Source organism: Arthroderma uncinatum, assembly GCF_011692745.1.
Source record: "Arthroderma uncinatum strain CBS 119779 chromosome Unknown scaffold4, whole genome shotgun sequence".
NCBI classification, from domain to species: Eukaryota; Fungi; Ascomycota; class Eurotiomycetes; order Onygenales; family Arthrodermataceae; genus Arthroderma; species Arthroderma uncinatum.
In genome coordinates, this window is record NW_022983866.1 from 447,419 (window position 1) to 469,370 (window position 21,952).

The 21,952-nt window shown below is 47.6% G+C and overlaps 6 protein-coding genes across 6 annotated transcripts; 2 read left to right on the plus strand and 4 right to left on the minus strand.

The window, feature by feature from the left end:
• Nucleotides 1-1,534: 1,534 nt before the first annotated feature.
• GIQ15_05498 (uncharacterized protein) lies at nucleotides 1,535-2,728 on the minus strand (the record flags this gene model as incomplete). Its single annotated transcript, XM_033552915.1, has 1 exon — nucleotides 1,535-2,728. The coding sequence occupies one exon, from the start codon at nucleotides 2,726-2,728 to the stop codon at nucleotides 1,535-1,537; it is 1,194 nt and encodes a 397-aa protein (XP_033404059.1).
• A 3,392-nt stretch (nucleotides 2,729-6,120) lies between these two features.
• GIQ15_05499 (Subtilisin-like protease 11) lies at nucleotides 6,121-7,498 on the plus strand (the record flags this gene model as incomplete). Its single annotated transcript, XM_033552916.1, has 4 exons — nucleotides 6,121-6,432; nucleotides 6,496-7,038; nucleotides 7,089-7,203; nucleotides 7,257-7,498. 4 exons carry the CDS (start codon nucleotides 6,121-6,123, stop codon nucleotides 7,496-7,498), a joined length of 1,212 nt encoding a protein of 403 aa, XP_033404060.1.
• A 1,233-nt stretch (nucleotides 7,499-8,731) lies between these two features.
• On the minus strand, nucleotides 8,732-9,322 carry GIQ15_05500 (uncharacterized protein; the record flags this gene model as incomplete). The annotated part of the gene is made up of 2 exons (XM_033552917.1): nucleotides 8,732-9,259; nucleotides 9,314-9,322. The coding sequence occupies 2 exons, from the start codon at nucleotides 9,320-9,322 to the stop codon at nucleotides 8,732-8,734; spliced, it is 537 nt and encodes a 178-aa protein (XP_033404061.1).
• Nucleotides 9,323-11,454: 2,132 nt separating this feature from the next.
• On the minus strand, nucleotides 11,455-12,667 carry GIQ15_05501 (vacuolar import and degradation protein 24; the record flags this gene model as incomplete). The annotated part of the gene is made up of 3 exons (XM_033552918.1): nucleotides 11,455-11,816; nucleotides 11,882-12,032; nucleotides 12,095-12,667. 3 exons carry the CDS (start codon nucleotides 12,665-12,667, stop codon nucleotides 11,455-11,457), a joined length of 1,086 nt encoding a protein of 361 aa, XP_033404062.1.
• A 512-nt stretch (nucleotides 12,668-13,179) lies between these two features.
• On the minus strand, nucleotides 13,180-14,073 carry GIQ15_05502 (mago nashi domain-containing protein; the record flags this gene model as incomplete). The annotated part of the gene is made up of 7 exons (XM_033552919.1): nucleotides 13,180-13,194; nucleotides 13,247-13,372; nucleotides 13,421-13,508; nucleotides 13,562-13,625; nucleotides 13,684-13,779; nucleotides 13,834-13,871; nucleotides 13,925-14,073. The coding sequence occupies 7 exons, from the start codon at nucleotides 14,071-14,073 to the stop codon at nucleotides 13,180-13,182; spliced, it is 576 nt and encodes a 191-aa protein (XP_033404063.1).
• Nucleotides 14,074-14,365: 292 nt separating this feature from the next.
• On the plus strand, nucleotides 14,366-17,471 carry GIQ15_05503 (coatomer subunit beta; the record flags this gene model as incomplete). Its single annotated transcript, XM_033552920.1, has 5 exons — nucleotides 14,366-14,670; nucleotides 14,737-15,157; nucleotides 15,212-15,601; nucleotides 15,657-17,256; nucleotides 17,329-17,471. The coding sequence occupies 5 exons, from the start codon at nucleotides 14,366-14,368 to the stop codon at nucleotides 17,469-17,471; spliced, it is 2,859 nt and encodes a 952-aa protein (XP_033404064.1).
• Nucleotides 17,472-21,952: the final 4,481 nt, after the last annotated feature.

Below are 21,952 nucleotides of genomic sequence, written 5' to 3' on the forward strand. Positions count from 1 at the left end.
TCTCCAAAGAACTAGATATCTCCCTCCACATCCAGACAGGGAACCCCAGTACCATATAAAGCACTTGCTTATGTGCCGATAACTTTGGCTAAGATCACTGCAAGTGGAGCAGGCAAAGCTTGTTATACTGCTTATAAGAATTAGCATTAGGTCAGTAGAGAAAAACGACAAGCTCAACATTTCTATCACCACGATAGCTGCATTAAGCCCAAATAACTGTTTTACATACAATATTCTTCCATGGGGCCAGCAGTCCAAGGTTGAGAGTCTTATTTTCAATCATACTAAGTCAAGGCCAGTCGCATTTGTAGCGAGGCGTCAGGGCACATCCAGAAAAAGGGTTCTCCTGGGGGCACGGTCCGACTCAATGCCACAACCGCATTGCGGGATGAGAGGTGCTCTGCTAAATTCGGTATGCAAATAGGATGTATACCCAGTGGGTAACAGGTAAGCACTAAGCAAAGGGAATGCATTTACCAAAATAGCAATAAGACAACCTGAGACCGTAAATAGATATCCTCTCTGGAGCTATGACAAAGGGGAACACAGCACGTCGCCCACCCCGGTGAAACAGAGCTATACACCTCATCTTCGAGAATGGAAAAGATCGCAGGCTAAATACTCGCCAGTGAATTGTTTCCTAGCCGAGATATGAGCGTTAATTAGTGGTAGCGAACCTGAAGTCTTGTTCCTGAGATTCGCAAAAAAGTGAGCTTCCATAATTCATTCTTCTGAGCATATCCCTTATAATCGCGTCCGCTAGATGGCATTCCCATCCTCAGCGCGTCCATGGTACTGCCGGACTCCCCAAATAAAAGGGAGCACAAGGCGTGGCCTCAGGCAAATGGCATCTCTTAAGGCTAAATCGTGCTCACTCAGGGTCTTGCTTTGATATATCAGTCAAGGAAATGAAATAAGTGCAGAGACTTGCTGGTTGTAAAATTTACGCGTAGTTGAAGAAGTGACTTTAACCGCGAGTTTGAAGTTTAAAGCGGAACGGGAGATCTATGATCCGGTGGCCTATAAAACTCCTCAACACCAGAGTGAAAGAACAACCATCTCGGTCTCACCAGGCCTATATATGCTGTATAATATACGTGATGAAAAGGCTGGTGGTGAAGACAGAAGGGGCTGTCCCTGGCATATGGAAATTCCAAATTGACACTTTACTTATCAGCAGGATAATATTCTGTTAAAGGCCCTTGAAGATCCTTATCTTTTACCCCCGTTTCCTATGGATAAAGGACCGTCTTAAGAATAAGCCCCAAGGACAAATTTCGGAATAAATTTAAAGATAATACAGACGAGGTTGAGGAGAAATTTAAAGCTTCAAGATGATCTGAGATATAAGTTTAAGGTTATAAACCAAGGTTAAGGAGAGGGTCGCCTTTAACTCAACTTAAGGATCTTTATAGCTCTCTAAAAGCGGTCTCCAGTGTAGCAGAGTAGATCCCTACTACTTGTTTAAATTCAAGATTCTTTATCAATCATGTTGCGTTTTTGAATATGAGAAGATATTAAGAGATCTATATCCTCACTTAACCAGGTCCTCGACGCTCACTTCAAACTTGGCCATGATTTCCTTCACCCTATCAAGAGGCAGCGCCTCGACCTTTCGTCCCAAGTAACCAGTCATAGTTTCTGCCATACAGAGTGCATTGTATATTGCCTCCTCAGTCACATCAGCAGTTGCATCAAAAAGGTTATCAATTGTCGAGTCATCGATAACCTCAATGGAAACTGTGGTTGGTCCCTTGCGTGGCCCTAAAACATCTATATTCGGGATTGAGTTTCCAGTCGAGAAAGCAAGGAAGATATCCCCAGAGACATTATGGCCGTGGCCTCCAACGCGAGCTAAACCAACCGTTGCACGCTTCGCAATGCGTTGCAGTTGCAATGGGTGTAATGGTGCGTCAGTGGCAAGTATCACAATGATGCTGCCATCCTTATGATCCTTCTCCCTAGCGAGCTCCTCCAGCGCCTCCTTTCTAGCTTCATCCCTCTCAGATTCAGCACATAGTATCCGGCCGATGGGCACTCCCCCGATGCGCAAGTCCTTCATCTTGCCATAATTCGCTTGCACAAGGGCTGCGATAGTGTATCCTTTTTGATTCTCCTTGCCGTCTCCGCGAGGAATGACTCGGCTGCTGCTGCCTGTCCCACCCTTGAACCGATGGCATATCATACCTGTGCCACCTCCGGTATTTCCTTCTCTAACTGTACACGTATTCGCACTCTCTAGGCTTGAAACGACATACTCGGGCTTGACGGAGAATGATGTACAGTCATGCAGATACGCCTCGCACGTTTCTGCCACCACCGGCAGCATTAACCAGTCCACTTTCCCTTTTTTAGAATCTAGAGTTTTGATGGCATACTTGAAGATGCCCTGGTGCGCTGCACCAATCTCCAATGTTCCAGTTAAGACGATAGGGGAGAATAGTAAGCCGGTCTCATTAATCATGTGGGCGCCTGTAAGCTCGCCAGAGCCGTTGAAGCTGAACGTGCCAGCATAACAAGCCTCTTTAGACCAGTTTTCGCGCGGTAGAATGGACGTTATGCCAGTGTTGACCGTTCCATCAGCACTGTCAAGTTCTAGAGTGTTGACTTTGACACCGGGCACATCTGTGAGAGAGTTGAGCGGGCCGGTAGGGAAGTCACCAAGATGGAGGTTAGGGAGAAGTTCTCGGACGCGCATCCGCGGTGTCTGGGAGGACTGTTCGGACATCCTGATAGAAGCTAATAGCGCCGTATTGGTTGTTCACCAGTGTTGAATGAGAAGCCGTGGCAAGGAATATTGAGATGGCTGCCCGGCTCGGGAATGCGGCTGATGCCCAACCAGGATATCAAACATCCTGGTTGCGGGGGACCTGGTCATGAATACCCGCACCCTGAAACTAGTCTTTGGGAATCGCTCAAAACAAGCCGCCGGCGTCTTAAAGGGATGGTGTCGGTAATTACGTCGATATAAAAGCTTGGTAGGCTATTAGATCCATGCGTAGGTCGCTTTCCGTGGAAAGTCTAGTGAATAAATTAAGAAATAAAAACCTCCGTTTGTTAGATATCGGGCGCTTTAGAGATACACTCCTCGGAAAGCTGTGAAGGTGGAAAGAAGAACGTTGTTCAACTGGAGATATTTCTTTACCCTCTTACTCTAGTTGACTAGGTTACTTCCTATCTCCTATCGTTGTATCAAGTTTCCCGTGGGACTTGTCCGATCTTGTTCACCGCGGCCAAGCCGAGGACCTTCTTAGATAGACAGGGAGTAGGCTTTATATTATCCTACAAATGTATGACATACACATTTCTCATTTGAGCGAGATAACGACGGTGAGAAGTGGCGACATGTAACATCTGCAATAAGAAAGGGACAAAAGTTGGGGATAAATACTAGTTCCTCAAACGGCTTTCCCTCCGCTAATGCTTGTTTGTTAAGTCTTTGCCATTCGCTCCATGGTATTACTACTACTAACGGTTTTCCTACCATTTTTAGTAGTTTCATAAGCCAATCCCATACACTCGGTGGTATCGTTATTGCTGTATCTTCGATTGTCTGTCCGCTGAGATTCAATGATTGCCCTTCAACCGCAAGTCCTGCTGCTATCTCTTTTTCTCGTTGTTCGATAGCCTCAATCCCATATACTATTTTCGACCAGAATCTAGGCTCAAGGTTATCCTTAAGCCATTTAGCATCCGCGGAATTTTCGCGGATGTGCTCAAATGCACACCTTGTAAGTGGCCTATTTTGATGAAGTTCTGCCCGGATAAATTCACGGGTTGGTACTTTCTTTCGAGATTCAGGTGGTGAATCCTGAACCCCCAAAAATGGAAAATATTTCTTGAGCGTGCGTTGAACCTTCGAGGTTTGGGCTAGCTCTGGCCTAGGTTCACTGCATGCTAACGTTAGTCACTGGCGATGAATGCCAATTATGCATCAAGGATAGGGGAATACAAACAGGGCGTCTCCAGTCCACTCGTAGGACAGTACCGGTACATCATCGTCATCTGTAGCCTGTCCGTAGTCGATAAGGAAATAACACCGACGGTTGTCAAAGGCAAAGTCGGTACCGTGGTGGTACCACCTATGAATCTTAGGTTGTCATCTGCAGCCCCAATGTTTCTGGCAGATCATATCCTGCATAAATTCGCACCTGTCAAAGTAATCATTGCCGGGAACAAGGTGAGTCAATGTTCGCACCAGGATCCGTAAAGGACCCGGCGTGTTTGGGGTCGCACCCTTATCGGGTTTACTTCCAGCCGATTTCATAATAGAAACGTTACAAAAGTAGACAAAACATTGAAATGAGAGATATAGAAAAAGAGATATGGAGAAAGATAAATGGAAAATAGATGAAGCTGGAGGGACAAAAGAGTGAGATGGAGACATCGGCTTCATGTCGCTCGGGCCGCAGTATTTCCATCGCCGGGATATCCACAGTCGGCGCTTAATTAAAAGTAAAAAACCTGCTATTACCAGCTCCACGGAACTTCTAGTCGGGATGCGCTTTGGAGCTAGAGAAACTATCTATTGGATAAGACTGCTAGATGAGCAAGGCTACAATCCAACGTACATAGAATTCCATATTTATTTTTGAACAAAGACCGAAGTAACGGATCCCAAAGCCCCTTCTCCTGAACGATGCTAGTTGGAGCTGGATCTCAAACCATGCGAGTTTATGATTAACCGGGGTCTTGCTGCCCGGTCAATGCCTTAGGCCCCACGATAAATTAGGGTAGCGCCTAACTTTTATCAGATGATCTAGTGGAGGAATCTCCTACTAGACATCATTATATACCTTTAAACTTATCAGGCGTGTCCTTAAGGCCCTGGGGTTTGTGATTAAAAAAAGTAGTAAGATATAGAACTTGAAGGGCGTAGGACTCTCTGAGGAGGCAGTTGAGGTAGCTTAAAGTATTTCAATTCGGGCTCGCGAACAAACTGAACAGTCCTTGACTCTAAAACTTTGGCGGCTGTTAGGTTTTTAGAGCGCCCCGCTCTCAGAGTTAAAAAAATGGAGAAGACGGGTGCTTATATAATATATCCAAGATTATGTAATTAGATGCTTGGCGTGGTATTACCTAAAATGAACTCGCGGTCAGCGAATCGCTCTTTTCTAGAGCCATTCCTCGGTTGTGACAAATTATCCTAACAACCACGAAGCGTCATAGCCTTAGTCGAACGAAGCAAGGATATTTATGTCACTTTTTAGGCTGTGCTATCAGGCATATTAATTACCAATACAGATGCAAGGAGCCGGCCTTCTTTCCGGCAAGGGGTTCCATCCTAGTCACGGATGACTAGGATTCATCAAGGATCTTCCTAGGACTGTTAGATGCCCGCCCAGTTTACGATGGAAGTAGGCTCAGACTACGACTTCACTCCCATTTATCTCTCCGCTCGTCCGAAGATAGTGGTGAAATTGCCTTGCTCTTAGCATAACGGCCAGCGTCGGTGAAGCTTACTGTAACCCATTTAGCGGATAATCCCTGATTGCTGGAGATCATGTTCATGAAGACAGTTACAAGCGAGATATACATCGCTCTAAGAGTTTCATGAGAGCAAAGACGAAAATTCCGGATCAAGACAATATCCTCAGTAGTGGCAGACAAGAGACTGGACACAGAAAAGCAGGCTATGATCAACGCGATGGAGTCGTGTGCGCCTATCCGCATCGAGCTTTACTCTTCATTGAGCTTTGCCCGATAAATGATGACTGCATACCCCCAGAGCGTATGCTAGTGCCGGGAAACCCGGCGTTCGAGCGGTTAGCCAGTGATCCGCTGAATATCTGCAGTATGGCCCTGTCGTCATACCCTAGCAGATGAACATACCGCGAATATGTGTATGTTAAGATGCCATGAATCCCGGCAGCGTGAAGGGTTCGATCATTGAAGCCATCAACGCTCTATGTTCTCCATGGCATCTAGGATACGACCCTCGACGGATAATCACGCATATTATTCAAATTATTTCGCCTAGGATATCCTCGCCTAGGAGGTTCCAAAGGTCTCGGGGATGAGACCTCTGACGTAATTGTCCGGAGCTATATATATAACATTGGTAACCACCACCAATGCCATATTATTATCGCAACTTAAACCCCTTTGAACTTCTAAACCATGGGCATTTTCAAAGTGATAGTCACGGCGTTTGCTGCTTTGTCAGCTGTCGATGCTGCAAGTCTGATAAACTCTGTGGACGATAAGGACATTGTCCCAGATTCATACCTTGTTGTTATGAAAGACTCTGTCTCGCCCATTGATTTTGATTCCCATGTAGCCTGGGCTACAGATCTCCATCGAGAGAGTATTAGCAAGCGGGGATCCGAAAGCCTTGATGGCTTCAAGCACTCATATAAGATCAATGGATGGCATGCGTATAGTGGCTCGTTCCACCGCGAGACGCTTAATGAAATCCTTCGAAACGACAAGGTGAGTGAAGTACACCACGCACACGAAATTGGGAAGACTATATTAACAAGGTGTGTGACACAGGTCGACTTTGTTGAGCACGATCGCTACGTTCATATAGATGGTTTTATCACTCAACAAAACGCACCATCCTGGGGACTCGGGAGGGTCTCCCACCGCCAGAATGGCACTAGGGATTATGTTTACGATGAAACTGCTGGAAATGGCATCACCTTCTATGGAGTCGACACCGGAATTGATATCCGCCATCCTGACTTTGGTGGTCGTGCTGTCTGGGGTGTCAACGTTGTCAATGGGACCGGAGACAACGATCGTCATGGTCATGGGACCCATACTGCTGCCACCGCGACTGGAACTACCTACGGTCTTGCTAAGAAGGCCAAAGTTGTGGCCGTGAAGGCTCTCAACGACCACGGCGCCGGGCTGTGGAGCAACATCATGAAAGCTCTCGAGTGGTGTGTCAATGATGCCCGGGAGAAAAACATACTTGGAAAGGCAGTGTTGAATTTGTCCATCAGCGGTGGGAAGGTTGTAGCAGCAAACCAGGCTATTACCAACACTGCAAAGGCCGGAATATTTGTTTCTGTGGCTGCCGGAAATGATAACGTACGTCACAACCAACGATTCATACCTCTAGCTGTTTCCAGTGTACTAAGTTTCTACTGCAAGATGCTACAAACAAAAGCCCGGCCTCCGCTGAAGGGGTATGCTGTGCTGCCGCCACCACTATCAGAGACGCAAAGGCCAATTTCTCCAACTATGGATCAGTCGGTAAATTTTCCCTTTGAAATTAGGGTAGCCCCAGAATCTAACAGTTGATACAGTTGATATTTACGCACCCGGTCAAGGGATAACCTCCGCTACACCTAACAACTCGACCGGAGTCATGTCTGGGACGTCTATGGCTGCTCCCCATGTTGGTGGTGTTGGAGCCACTCTCATGGCTTCTAAGGGCATTGCTCCAGCCGCCGTCTGTGCTGAGCTTGTCAAGATGGCATCCGGCCCTGTTCAGAACCCAGGAAGCAACACTACCAACAAGCTTCTCTACAATGGCAGTGGCAAGTAGGGAGTATTTCTCACCATGTTAGATCTTAAGCCAGCCACGCCCGCTATGAATTACTATTGGAAATTGATGAATACACGATGCCAGGTAATTGGCTTATCGAATATTTGTATAAGTCAATAAGAGAGCTTCTTTATCCGTTAAATAGCCATGCTATGCATCCTTCACCAAAAGTGGCTATAAATCCTCCTTTGCAGAAGTTAGCTACAATCGTAGCCATTGAATTTCCGTAGTCATGCAGAATGAAGCACGGAGACATGACCTATAAAAACAGGCAACATTTACTCAAGTCAGGTACTCTTCTGCTCTTCCTTGCTACATTTCTCTTCCACGAGCTACTCATGACCAGATTTCGAAAATATACCAAGCTACCGTTATCAAGGGCGAAGCACAACCGAGCTACAGAAACAACCTGCCTTTTCAGCAAACGCCTTCTCCAAAGAAGCGGCACCCATCTCGCCAAATACCCAACACCCAATAAATAGCGTCTTCTACAGATATGTGCACCGTACTACTAAGAGTCTATAATGGATGCGGTCATTGCCACCCCATGACCCAAGAAGGGTGTGGAAAAGGGAGATGCACGGGGAAGAATTTGAAGACCAGTATAGCAGTCCGCCTTGTTGGTTTATGCCCGCTCTGTAAAACATGGACGAAGTACCACCCGCCAAATCGGTTTTTGAATTAAAGCAGGGGGTCAAGTATCACACAAGACCCGGAATTTAGGAAAGTTCTGGAAACATTATACTCTTCCATGAACCAGTACAAAATCCAACAATAAATGTCTTATTAATTATATTGTAGACCTAAAATTTCTACAGCCTTGCTGCAAAGTCTCTGGGGCGCTGAGTCGACTGCCTCCTTGCCATTTTATCATCAAAGTCGAATGGAGTGAGTCTGGCATTAGTGACTTAACAATATAGGCTGGGTATCGTTGCATTATTAAATTGATATGAAATCTTCAATATAACTACTAGAAGTTAACGTACCCTAACAATTCACTTTAAGTTCGAAAAGCGTTAACATTTTTTAGCAACATGCTGCATTCATACCTCAGTCATGCGCAAAATTATCCCCCTCTTGACTTGGATATCTTTGGCAAACTGTGCAATAAGGGGTATATATCTTAGCCACAATCTTGCCATCCTTGAAGTAAACCTCAAGGGAAGTGGGTAGCCTAAGGCGTAAAACGAATATAGCTACCACTTGTCCAAAATGCGATGTATCTTCTAGAGGTCAAGGAGACGCTTTGAGCGCAAGTTCAGTCAGGATGTTGTGATTTTCCGCTTCGTCTCTCTTGAGATCGTAGGAACCCCCGGTGTTCTCTGTGGGATAGTCCTGTAATGCCTGTCCATGTGGAACTAAGTAATAGAAACGCAGACATGACCCTATGGCAGCAATGCCGTAGAGGGTTTCCTCATCTCCCTGTTCTGTACGAACTAATTCCAAGTACTCCGTAAGCCGTTTAGTGATGTCAGCCCATGTAGCTGCATCGGCCTCGCGTCCATTTTTCTTATCCTCTAGAAGAACTATTTTCGTGGGGAAGGTGTCCCTCGTGCCACTCCTGACGCATAGAATAGTTATACCATCGCGGTTCGTGATGGCTCCTGACAGTGGTCGCTGTTCTAACTCTATTCCGTAGAGTTTATCCTGCGTGAAATATAGAGATAGAGCGTTGGCCCAGAAATGGTTTGCTGCTGATTCAGTCTGCCCAGCCTTCTCGAGCTCTGAAAAGTAAAACTGAAGCACCGGGTTGCTCAAATACTATGAAGAAGTCAGTGAAATGAGTCTAACGTAGTTGGGGTACTCGCTACTAACGTAGGACATCTTGAAGCAAGAGGGGTATTGATAATATTCCTGTTCATTTGCATCAGCTTCAACAAGACGTCCACGATGCACACCCTCTATGGTTTAGTTAAGCAGCATCGTCGATTTTAACGGGGTCTTTCTTCAGAGCCAACAATACAGCATGCCTATACCACCAAGTACTGACATTCAGGCCACTTGTTCTTGATAGAAGCCCTACTTCGAAGATTCATCAAAACCACCTGTACCATCGAATATCGACCTTTGTATTCAATATTCCAGATTGATCGTCATGGTCTTCCAGCGCATATCCTTGCTAGTGTGTCCTCTGTTCCATGAACGCACCCTGGTAGACTATCTTGGAAAAGTCAGATGGCAAGACGAAGAGACAGGATACTTGGAGTCAGACGGCGAAACTTGTGACTAGGGATAAGAAGAGAATAAAAGAGAAGTCACCTTATAGAAATGCGGAAGCTATCATGGAATCAATCTTTCCAGGCATGACAGGTTCTGTAGTAAATAAACGTCTATCCCCGGATACGTATATTCAGTAGACGGCGGTAGATAGAGAAACCGACAGCACTTACATCCGTTTCTTATCCATATACTCCGTACTTCGTAGATATCAATGCTGTCATCGAATTTCTTCTGCAGCTTGCACTTTGCCCTGCTCACGTGCCCACCAAGAGCTGTAGAAGAAGAAAAGAAAGAAAAACACACAAGTGGCCATCCCTTCATCAAAGTTGATAGATCATATATTATTCTCCTTACTTTCTTCCCGGCCAATTGGCAGCGGAAAAGATGCCCAATCTTCAACCTAAAAGCTACACGGTCTCTACGAGGCCTGAGGTCCGAATTTTTGAACCGAGGTTGGCCCGAAGAGCCTCCATCAAAGCCGGGTTAGCTCAATCGGTAGAGCGTGTGGCTCTTATAAGATGGCGAGCAATCAGCTTAACCATCGAGATCACCTCAAGGCTGCGAGTTCGAGCCTCGCATTCGGCTTTCGCTTTTTGTCGTTTTTTTTGGCCATATTGTTCAGTTCAGTGCGTAACTTTGGTGCTAGTTTGCGGGACGACAGGCATAGTCCATGTCCGAGGTGGAGAAGCGATATCCGAAACAAAGTGATAAGAGTAGATAACGTCATTCATTCATTGATTGATTGATTTTTGTTTCGTTGAGAGAAAGAGAATAAAAGGCGAAAGGGAAGATCGATTTTGAATTAAAAGGAAATAGATAAGGAGAAAGAAAAGAAACCGTCCGTACGGAGTATGAAAGTAAAGAATGAAGGAGGAAGAAAAGATGGGAAAAATCGCTGACGTGGATAGGGAGAAGATGACAGCTTCAAAAGGTTAATTTTATCCTATTTTTGGGATAAGGAAGGGGGCGTTCGTTAGCGCCTGGTCTGATCTGGGTGCAAGGAAGAAGCGCAAACAGGGGGCAACCAGCTGGTCGGTCAAATAATAAGGATATATCAAGGTACGAGACGAAAAAAACAAAAGCGCCTAGAACACCAAACAATAAAGAAATCCCAAGCAGGCTAGCCATTGTCAACAAAAAGCAGGAGCAAAAAATAAAAACAATAAAAAAAAAGGTACTCTGGAAATGGGGAGTACACGGGAAGATGCAACGGAAAGGGTCCAATAATGTGAAGGGTACGGAGTAAATGGGACGCATAAGAAAAACTTCATACTTCATGCAGTAGATACGAGCGATTTGGAATGGTTGGGGGATTTGGTGAGAAGGGAGGGGAGTTTGTGAAGTTGGCAGGTAAGCCACAGAGAAGAGGCGAGAGGAACCGCCACAGATAAGGAGATGGACTGTCTCCCATCAGCCATTCTCCATTCAAGCACGGAGTACGTAGTAATCATGCAGTTATATAAGCTTGGACGGAGGGAGCGCAGATCGACGCCCATCTGATGTTTGGGCAACAACGGAACCGGCCCAAATCACAACGGCGGGTGATCGATCGTTTGGTTAAGGTAGGGGCAAGATTATCGAAATTCGACAGCAGCGCAGCATCCGTAATTTTCGACTGGCTTGAGCTCGAGTTGTTGGTACCTAGGTCAAAAAAAGTAAAAAAAGTAAAAAGGTTAGGGCTGGCGTTCTTGATAGAAAGTCGGGCATCACAACATGGCTTGGAACGGCGGTGAGACCTACTTTTCGCTCTTTGCATGGAAGTAAATGCCACTGATGGTTCCTTGCACCTGGTTGAAGCAGATGTAGTAGAATCCCTCGAAGCTAGCTCCGGAAATAGTCTTCACGCGGTGGTCTGGGACGAGGAAAGCTTCCTTCCAGCGCATGAAAATGTTCTCTCGCTGTGCGTAGTCCTTGTAGGTAAAGTCTGGTTTTTTGGCGAGTTTGGCTAGGGGCCGCCAGGCTGGGAATCGAGACCAGTGGTGCATGTCGGTCTTTTCTGTAGCGCCCCAGTCTTCGTGGCGGGTCTGAAAGGTGTGTTTGGTGCCGATTATCTCGCCTTCAAAGAACGTTGTCAGGGTAGGGTGGTCTGGGGTCAGGCCTGTAGTAGGTCCAGTGTTAGATGTGAGCAGACAATGTAGAGTGAAGCAGCTAAAGTTATTGCACCTTTTATTTTAAGGTATCCGCAAAGGTAAGACTCGGACATGTCGACGTTCTTTATCTCCACGTCGACCGTGTAAATCTGCTGGTCAGACTGCTGGGTGCCGGTGAATTTGCTGCCACTTCTGAAATATGACGAGGAATGATCTGGTATCAACTAGTGGTAGAGTAACGAACTATTAGCATATATTAACTTGCAATGATCCATTGAGCACTCACTCTGGCCTCGGAGAACTCATAGCTCATGGACCTCCTATGGGAGACCGGCGTATCGAGGTGAGTGACGGGAGTAGGAGGATCCCGCTGCTCGTCCTTGATCTCAGTGGCAGCCGAAACGCTCGTAGACGGACTCATTGGCTCGTCGGTCTCATCGTACTCGTCGGTAGTGGTCGACTCAGACGCCGGAGACTGAGCTTCCTCGGCAGTGGTCGATGCAGCCGCCATAATCTGAGCTTCACCGGCATTCCCAGCATCCCCAACCGACGTAGAGACAACGTTCTCCCTCTCTAACGCAGCCTGAGCAGCAGAGCTGCCATTATCGACAGCCGAGACGGAGATCGAGTCGGGCACACGAGCCGGCTGCGGAGCTTCTTCCTCGGCGGCATTCTCCCTCCCTAGCGAAGATTGGGCCGCAGAGCTGTCATTATCGGCGGGAGCTGCGATTCGGCCCTCAGCAGACTCGATCCAGGAGGTTATCCTGTCTGGCTCGGGCGGACAGGTCGGTCGTGTGGACGGGGTCGCGTTTGGAGCAGTCGAGGGCAGATGGGGACTGATGTCACTGTGGGTTGGCATGGAGACGACTTCAGCGGCAGCACATTAGACGGAGGAGGATCGATTGAACGGCCGGCGGGTGCAGTCAGGATGCGCAGCGGACGGAGCAGGGCGAGGTATCAGGCGAGGGCGAGGAGTGTAGTGTGTAGTTGTATAGCGATGGAGAGTGTCTTTGAGGGAGCAGAAGTTGTAGGGTACGGGAAGGTTTTGGCAACGCACTTGCAGGGCCAAGGAGGTGACTTCGTGGTCAGAGCAGCGCCACTAGGGCGACAAAGGGGTCATGCGATCGCGGGGAAGCCAGGGTGAATACTGGCGGCAGGGATCGTATTAACGGCTGTCTAGCTACTATATTCAGTGCAGTATACCGAGTATCAGTATATGGAGTATCTACATATACGATCAACAATATGAGTACATAAGATATCCTAGACCCTGCTCCTCTGCTCTAAACCTCAGCTGCTATCCTCTGTCCTCTGCTGTAGCTATCCTGCTGTAGCTCCCTCTGCTGTAGTTAACTCTCGTTAATTCTCTGGTTAAATGGGTTTGATCTAGCGAGCGGTTAATATGCAGAGTTCATGACACCGGAAATGAGGCGAATACCTTGAAATGCAGGGATATTAGAGAAAAGACGAGAGCCTTTAGATCTTGCACCAGATAGTAAAAGACTCGCAGCCCTTCTGGATCCGCAGACTCCGTGACGTCGACGAGAGAGCCAATCTTCGCTGTCTATACAACAGTTAGCCTAGGTAAAGATACACGAAAGAAGCAACCGACCTCGAAGGATATGTGTTCGTTTCCGAGCCGTATCTCCAGCTCCTGTCTCCCGTCCTTGTTCTTCTGTGGCCATTTAGAGTCGTCTTCCCTAGATAGACAAGTTAGACCTGCACGTCAAGAGAACATCCAATGCCGACGTACTTGATGATTTCACTCTCTTTGATGATGCGTTTGATTTCCTGTATCAGCAGCGAGCTGACACACACTGCAATCGCTTAGTCTCTCGTCGTGAGCTGGATATGAAGATATGAGATATGACGTACTCTCTTTGCGGATCAGGGAGTCATTGCGGTAGTTGGAATTGTTAGCATAACGGGCAGACGCGCTGCGGCCGTCCCCGAGTGATCTAAAGTCGAATTCTGGCACCCGGGTAAGCTGATATACGCGCGCATGTAATAGCTAGAGAGTCTCACCTAAAAACTCATGTCCGAACCGCCCAGAGTGTCCCGAGCTGAACGGCCGTCAGCAGCTGAGGAGACCTGGGCAACAGGCAGGGTGTCTTACTAGTATCGCAGGTAGAAGGTCTCGTTATCGCCCGGCATCTTGCTGTCTTCGTCTCGTCCGTCCGCCGTTGTTCGTTCTTCTTCTTCTTCCTCTTCTTCTTCCTGTCGCAAAGTCCAAAAGTCGCGGGCAAAAGTGTCCTGCTTAGTCATCCACACATTTGGCGGGCGTAAGTTGCCAAATACTGGACAGAGTGGAACATTGAATGGACGGAAGACACCATAGACATATCAACTCTCCGCGAGGGCGCTCTCTCTATAGCAACGGCCGACTTGTCCAGGATCCCGCCGCTACGTCGACGACCATCTGCTCTCCGAACGGCCAGGCGAGGCATGCGGACGCCGCTCTGAATCCTGACATCCTGGGCCACTTATCGTAAACCGTCTCCCTCGAACCCCCGTTCCCCTTACATACAGCTCGGAAGACGACCACGACCACGACGCAATGGCTTCCTATATGGATCACTCGTACACCCTGGTGCATCAGGATAACTCTGCCGACCAGCCTACGTTGCAGGAGCTGAAGACGCAGCTGGAGAAGGGCACCGATGAGACTAAGCTGGAGACCATGAGGGTTATCCTCATCATGATGCTGAACGGAGACCCGATGCCACAGCTGCTGATGCACATTATCCGCTTCGTCATGCCGTCTAAATCCAAACCACTCAAGAAACTACTCTACTTCTACTACGAAATCTGTCCCAAACTCGATGCCAATGGCAAGCTGAAGCAGGAGATGATCTTAGTCTGGTATGTTGCATGGAATGCACCGTCCATTTGAAAAAAGATTCACGGGCTAACCAACGGATACTATAGCAACGGCATTCGAAATGACTTGCAACATCCCAACGAGTACATTCGTGGAAACACACTTCGATTCCTCTGCAAACTTAGGGAGCCGGAACTCCTAGAACCCTTGCTCTCGTCAGCACGCCAGTGTCTCCGCTACCGACACGTATACGTACGGAAAAACGCAGTGTGGGCGATTGCCTCGATATTCCAGCACTCTGAATCCTTAATCCCCGACGCCGCAGATCTCCTTTTGGCGTTTTTGGAGACGGAGACTGACCCCACCTGTAAACGCAATGCCTTTGCGGCTCTGCTCACCATCAGCCACGAAAGCGCTTTGGTATATATTAGCTCTACTTTCGACGGAGTAGCCAATGCGGACGAGCTGCTGCAGCTGGTGGAGCTGGAATTTATTAGAAAGGACGCTGTGCAGAATTCCCAAAACAAGGTGGGTTCCATGGATCCAATGCATGGTATAGTTGGCTGACATGTTGGTCTATAGGCGAGATATCTTCGATTGATATTTGATCTTTTGGACGCAAATACGAGCACGGTTGTATATGAGGCAGCAACGTCTCTAACGGCGCTGACGTCAAACCCGGTGGCCGTCAAGGCTGCAGCTGCAAAGCTGATCGAACTATGCATCAAAGAGGCGGACAACAATGTGAAACTCATTGTTCTAGAACGTGTTCACCAGCTAATGAAGCGCAACGAGGGAGTTCTAGCCGACTTGACGATGGAGATCCTTCGTGTTCTCTCGAGTCCCGACATAGATGTGCGGCGCAAGGCGTTATACATTGCTCTTGAGATGGTCTCCAGCAAGAACGTCGAGGAAATCGTTCTCTTACTCAAAAAGGAGCTCGCCAAGACTGTTGACGAACAGTATGAGAAGGTAATACTCCTTCAGAAGACTTTAGCAGCGATAAGTAGCTAATGGTTTGTCACAGAACAACGAATACCGACAATTGCTTATCCAGTCCATCCATCAATGCGCTATTAAATTCTCCGAAATAGCTGCCAGTGTCGTGGATTTGCTCATGGACTTCATTGCTGATTTCAACAACAACTCTGCCGTTGACGTGATAAGCTTCGTAAAGGAAGTTGTTGAAAAGTTCCCCAAACTCAGACCATCTATTGTCGAGCGACTGGTCTCTACCCTCGACGAGGTACGCGCTGGCAAGGTATACCGCGGTGTCCTGTGGGTTGTAGGTGAATACTCTCTCGAAGCAAATGATATCCGAGAGGCCTGGAAGCGCATCCGAGCAAGTTTAGGAGAAATTCCTATCCTCGCATCGGAACAGCGTCTGCTGGACGAAGGCCCCGACGCCGGAACTGGCCAGGACTCTGTCAATGGACACGCCAAGTCGACAACGGGACCCAAGGTTTTGGCCGACGGTACATATGCACAGGAATCCGCGCTGACCAGCGAGTCGGCAGCTGCAGCAAAACTAGCGGCTGTCAAGGCCGCGCAGAAACCACCATTGAGACAACTCATTCTAGATGGAGATTACTATCTCGCAACAGTCCTTTCCTCGACACTCACAAAGCTTGTCATGCGCCATTCCGAGCTCTCGCAAGATGTTGCTCGCACCAATGCCCTACGCGCCGAAGCTATGTTGATCATGATTTCCATTATCCGTGTTGGCCAGTCACATTTTGCCAAGGCCTCCATTGATGAAGATTCAGTTGACAGAATCATGTCGTGTGTACGATCGTTAGCTGAATCCGCTCAACGGAAGGAACTTGAGGCTACGTTCCTCGAAGACACGAGACAGGCGTTCCGCGCTATGGTTCAGGTAGACGAGAGAAAACGAGCTGATAAAGAAGCGGTTGAGAAGGCGAAGACGGCCGTTCAGGTGGACGATGCCATCCCGATTCGGCAGCTGGCGAAGAGATCAGGCGAAGAGGGTGCAGAGGAGATTGAATTGGACCTTGCCAAAGCCACGGGTGGTGATGCAACTCTTGAAGATCTATCCTCCAAGCTTAGCAGGGTTGTCCAGCTTACCGGATATTCTGATTCGGTTTATGCAGAGGCATATGTCAAGGTGCATCAATTCGATATTGTCCTTGATGTCCTGCTCGTCAACCAAACGACCGATACCCTCCAGAACCTCTCCGTCGAATTCGCTACACTAGGTGATCTCAAGGTCGTCGAGCGACCTACCACACAGAACCTTGGACCTCACGACTTCCTAAACGTCCAAGCCACAATCAAGGTCTCTTCTACCGATACCGGGGTCATATTCGGCAACGTCATCTACGACGGGTCAAGCTCGGCAGAGACACACGTGGTGATTCTCAACGATATCAAAGCTGATATCATGGACTACATACAACCAGCTCACTGCACGGAAACACAGTTCAGGGCCATGTGGACCGAGTTTGAGTGGGAGAATAAGGTTAACATCCATTCAAAGGCCAAGAGCCTGAGGGCCTTCCTGCAACAACTCATGGATCGCACCAACATGAGCTGTCTCACCCCGGAAGCTTCACTTGAAGGAGACTGCCAATTCCTTAGCGCTAACTTATATGCAAGGAGCGTGTTCGGTAAGTTACTAAGATCGTGGTTCTTTTCTATATTACTTTACTTGAAGTGCACTACTAACCGCTGCTCTCTAGGCGAGGATGCTCTTGCAAACTTGAGCATTGAGAAAGAAGGCGACGACGGCCCCATCACAGGCTTCATGCGGATAAGAAGCCGGTCTCAAGGATTGGCGCTTAGTTTGGGTTCTCTTAAGGGCATAAAGGCCAACTCCGTTTAATCATGATAATCTGTTATTTGATGTTGATGAAAGGTAGATGTTCTAGTCATGGGAGCTTTCGCTCTCCTTATTCTTTACTCGCCCTACTCCTGTTCTTGACCAGTTTCACTGTGCATGGTAATGAATTTTCTATTCGATCTCATCGCTCTTCCCTGCGGTCTCCTTGTCCTTGCACTGTATGAACCCAGACAATAGGTTTTCTTAGGCTGGCTAAAAGCATGGGATTAAGTAATTATGTAACGCACGATCAATCTTCTTCTTCCATGGATGTCTTCCGTAGCTGGTACACATTAGAGTGCTATGATATATTCTCTTACTTATTCACTTATTGTAGTCGTCTCATGTTGAAATTAATATAACATTTAAATAATCATTATACAGGCACTTTGAGCCTGCTTCCTAGACATGCAATTCTATCCTTGGTAATAATCGGTTTTTATTAACCCCCAGACCCCCTGAAGAGACAGGCATTCTCCAGGTTTCACTTGGTCTTCAGCGAATGTTGCTTCCTCTTGTTCACACTCCCACTTTCTCGGTCGGTTGCTAGAGGTGGCCACTTAGATCCGTCAACGGCGTCCACGAAGTAAGTTCTGTATTCCAAATTCATGATACGCCATTGTCTGCGGCGAAGGGTATTGAAATTCGGATGAAAATCTGCGAGGCTCACGCCGTCATGGAAAAAGTTACTCGTATACTTCTGATATCAAACCCCTCTTCTGATCCTGGCACATTCACTTTTATCTGAATTATACCCTGGTCCTAGACGGCGACCCCGATGGTCTAGATGGCGCCCCTGGCGCTGGACTGTCGATAAGTTTTGAATAAGGGCCTGGGGCGTGTCGGTCGGAAGTAGATGCCATCTCATAACTGACTTCAAATTCCGTCCTGTGTATGATGTCCTCCTTTGAGTCACTGTCGATCAAAGCCCTGTCCTTATGAGCATCGGCTCGGCTGGAAACGACGACTGACGCCGAATGTCCGTGTGCGTGATGGTAGGTGGAGGGCCGTATTCGAGAGGTAAATAGGGATTTGTAGGACGCAAAACATGACACCATCACTGAAATAGTGGCCTCCATTGCACTCCAGAATAAGAGCCAGGATAGAGGCGGTTGTTTCGATTTACCATCAGCTTCGATGGAGCGTAGAATCGATATAATAACAACTGCGAGCCCGAGCATGAAGAGGCCAATAAGACCTAACTTTTGTGGCATGGGAAGAGAAGATCTGAGGACAAAAGCGACAGGGAGGGACATGACTTAACGTTCGAGGTTAGCTCTATCATATATAGTGATATCAGTTGAGAATTGACTTACTCAAAACATCCGTAAGTATGTCAAAAACAGTGCTTACATATATATCAACCGTAGTTAATCTAACACTTTTAGGAGAAAGGCAGGCAACTATCGGGTGTGTGTCAGTCAAGAAGTAGGATAAGAATGCTCGTGAGGGAAGATATTTTTAACGTACTAGAAGTTAGTTCTGGACAGGCGACTGGAGGGAGGATGATTGAGAGTAAGAATCCAATCACTGTAATGCCGATGACAAATCTCCAGGCCTTTCGGAATAAAGGTAGGCTGCGGAACAGCCGCCAAAGCAAGGCAAGCAAACTGACTTTGACCGAATAGATGCAAAATCGGAAGAAGAAGTTACTGGTAAGAACCAGCTTCAACAGATGGTCGGATTTTTCGAGGAGAGTGGGTTCAAATAGGCCTAGGCCGCCGTCGCCATTCTTTTCATACAGACCAAGCAGTAAGTAGACCGTAGGCAGAGCCACGGTGGCTACAACATTATGGCATAGAAGGAATATAAAGGCAAAACCTGCAAGTATATCATCCCAAAATAGTTGTCCATGGAGGCGAAGTCGAATTACAAAGCGGCTAACAAGTAGCAGTGTAGTAACAGCAAATAACATCCAGACAGATATCTACAAAACGAGTTTAGTATTCCGTTTAAATAGCATATTAAAAAAAAAAGAGATATCTCTCCGGGAGTTGGGTGAACCAAACATACCACCAATGCGGGACGGCTGATTTTCCGCGCGAGAACCAACTGGTCCTCAGCAGCCATGACGAAGAGACTCTGATAACTGCGGGAAACTCGCGTGCCAACAATTCTAACAGCGCATTTTGAATTCGGCGACGATGGCTTTCACGAGCCTGGCAAGGTGAAAGAAGTCGAGAGCTATATAGAACGGTGGGGATCGAGATCATGATTGAGATTTCGGGGAACCCGGTCAATATAACCGAGAGTTGAGATGCTACATTGTTGCTGGCGGGCATCGGTCATGCATTCATATCAGGCTAATCAAAGTCCAGCCCTGGCGGACGAACACAGGGATATTGCTTGGAGCGGGTTGCAAGATGCGATTCGAATCTTGAATCTCGATGGCCAGGGGCAGACACATGGGTGGGTATCCACTGCTACAGTTACAGAACGAACTATCCTCTCGCCTCGAAGTGATCTTGAGCGCGCATCCCGGCATCGCCGAAGTCATTGGTCGAATAAGGTATCTCGCCACGAGGTGATATAACGGCCATGTACGTGATATCTGACGGAAGCAGACTAGGCTTTTTGCCCGGTCCTGGAATGTCATCCCCAAACTTGAGACATGACGGGGTCCTCCGTACACAGTTACATCGAGAGTCCATGCTTCGGAGAAACACTGTATGCGGAGCATGATATAACCGAGCTTTCTCCCCCATATCACTACTAGAACGACTTCTAGTACTTCTACAGGAAGATAGGCTGCTTATAACTGCATCGTCGTCGTTATAGCGATATCCAGCTCCCGATGTCGTTTTACGTAAAAAGTCGACGTCGTTTTTCTTTCCTCTGTCGCTTAAACATTAGCCGCATTATGTAATCACGGCCGGTATTACGCATATCCCTGCGAATTATATTAACAACTCCACGACCAACAACAAGACGGAGGAGTGGAAGAACACCGACTGGCTATGCTGGTGGCTGGCAGTCTACTAGCTATACGGAATAGTAGACACGATGCGGCCTCGTTGACAATACCCTACAGACTCTCCTGTAGAGCCCTCGTATGGACCCTGGAGGACCGGCGTTGAGTGAATGCAGAGTGATCGAACCCGGAAAGTGACTGGAAGATATATGTTAATGCATCTTGGAGCACTGCAAGTATGCTACTTCGCCGCTCTATCCGACCTTTATCTTTCTTCATCCCCTGCGTCGGCTCTCCGGGAATCCCCTATCCCTTGCAGGCTCCCATTATCCCCGCCTCAGGGGTCAGCTCAGCCCTATGACGATCACCAATACCTCGGGATTCGATGCCATGCAAGACGAAGGCTAACTCCTCCCGATAACCTCTCGATAACCTCCTCTCAGATGGAGGATATGTTTGTTGTCAGGTTTCCAGCCGGTATAAGGACGATACTGCTGTCTTGAAAGGATGTCTCATCGTGAATATCTGAATATTGACGCTTCCTCCTTAAGCAGTGCATCGAAAAGCGAAAATAACTAGATAATTCTTTACTCTGCTGGCAGGGCTAATCTTTGGTTCGATTCAGAGACGAGAAACCACCCAGCTATCCAGCTCTTAGCACACGTCAGTCTCTAGCTGTTTGATGAAATTGCGATATACTTGATCAAACGATGAGCGACTTCTTCGAAGGCCTCTCGGTCAACCAGGCTTTGGTTGTGAAGCCGGTTTCCACGAACCTACGTCCCAACTTGAACAGAGTATCGAGGACTGGGCTGATGGCCAACCACTAGTTCAAGCGCATGTCCAGTTACGTTCAGCGGATACCTTGAATTTCTCTGGAGTTGGAATTTCAATAATGGGGGCAAGCTAAGGCATACAAATGACGATGACGTCTCAAAATCTCGCCTTTATACAAGATCAGCCTTCGCCAGGCCTTCGGGCTAAGGGCTTGCAGATCCAGAGCAGTAAGTCCAAAAGTTTACGCTAGGAGAGTGGGGAGGAAGTCCTTGCACTGGTGAGAATATATTGTGAGTACAACTACACCTAGCATACAGAGCAGAGGCCGTTGTCAAAAGGCTGGTATTCTATCCCATTTCCAAAGGACGAGCCTAAGGAGAATGCCAGGGGTAGATCCAAGGACAGGCCTTTGGATGGGTTCAAGGGGGATAAAAGAAGGCCAATTAGGATGCCCCTTTACCAGCTCTTTGATTAAATTTAGGGGCTCTAAAGGACATTGGGCAAGGACCTCTATACCTTTCGACCCAACGGTCCCGCCTCTACTAACACGATACTTTGCGCTAGAAGTTCTACGGGTCATTCAAGACCGTTATCCCGCTGCGCGGATTGGAGTTTGGCGCAGCTGAGTTGATCGACGTTTCAGACAAGTCGCAAGTCGCAACGCGAGAAGCTGGATATTGATTGGGGAAATGAAGCGAGTTGGTTAGAGCAGAGCTAGCGTTTGAACGTTAGTTCAGTACGGAGCACTGCGACACCAATAGAAAGCATCTCTCGAAACACATGAAGAGAGAAAGGG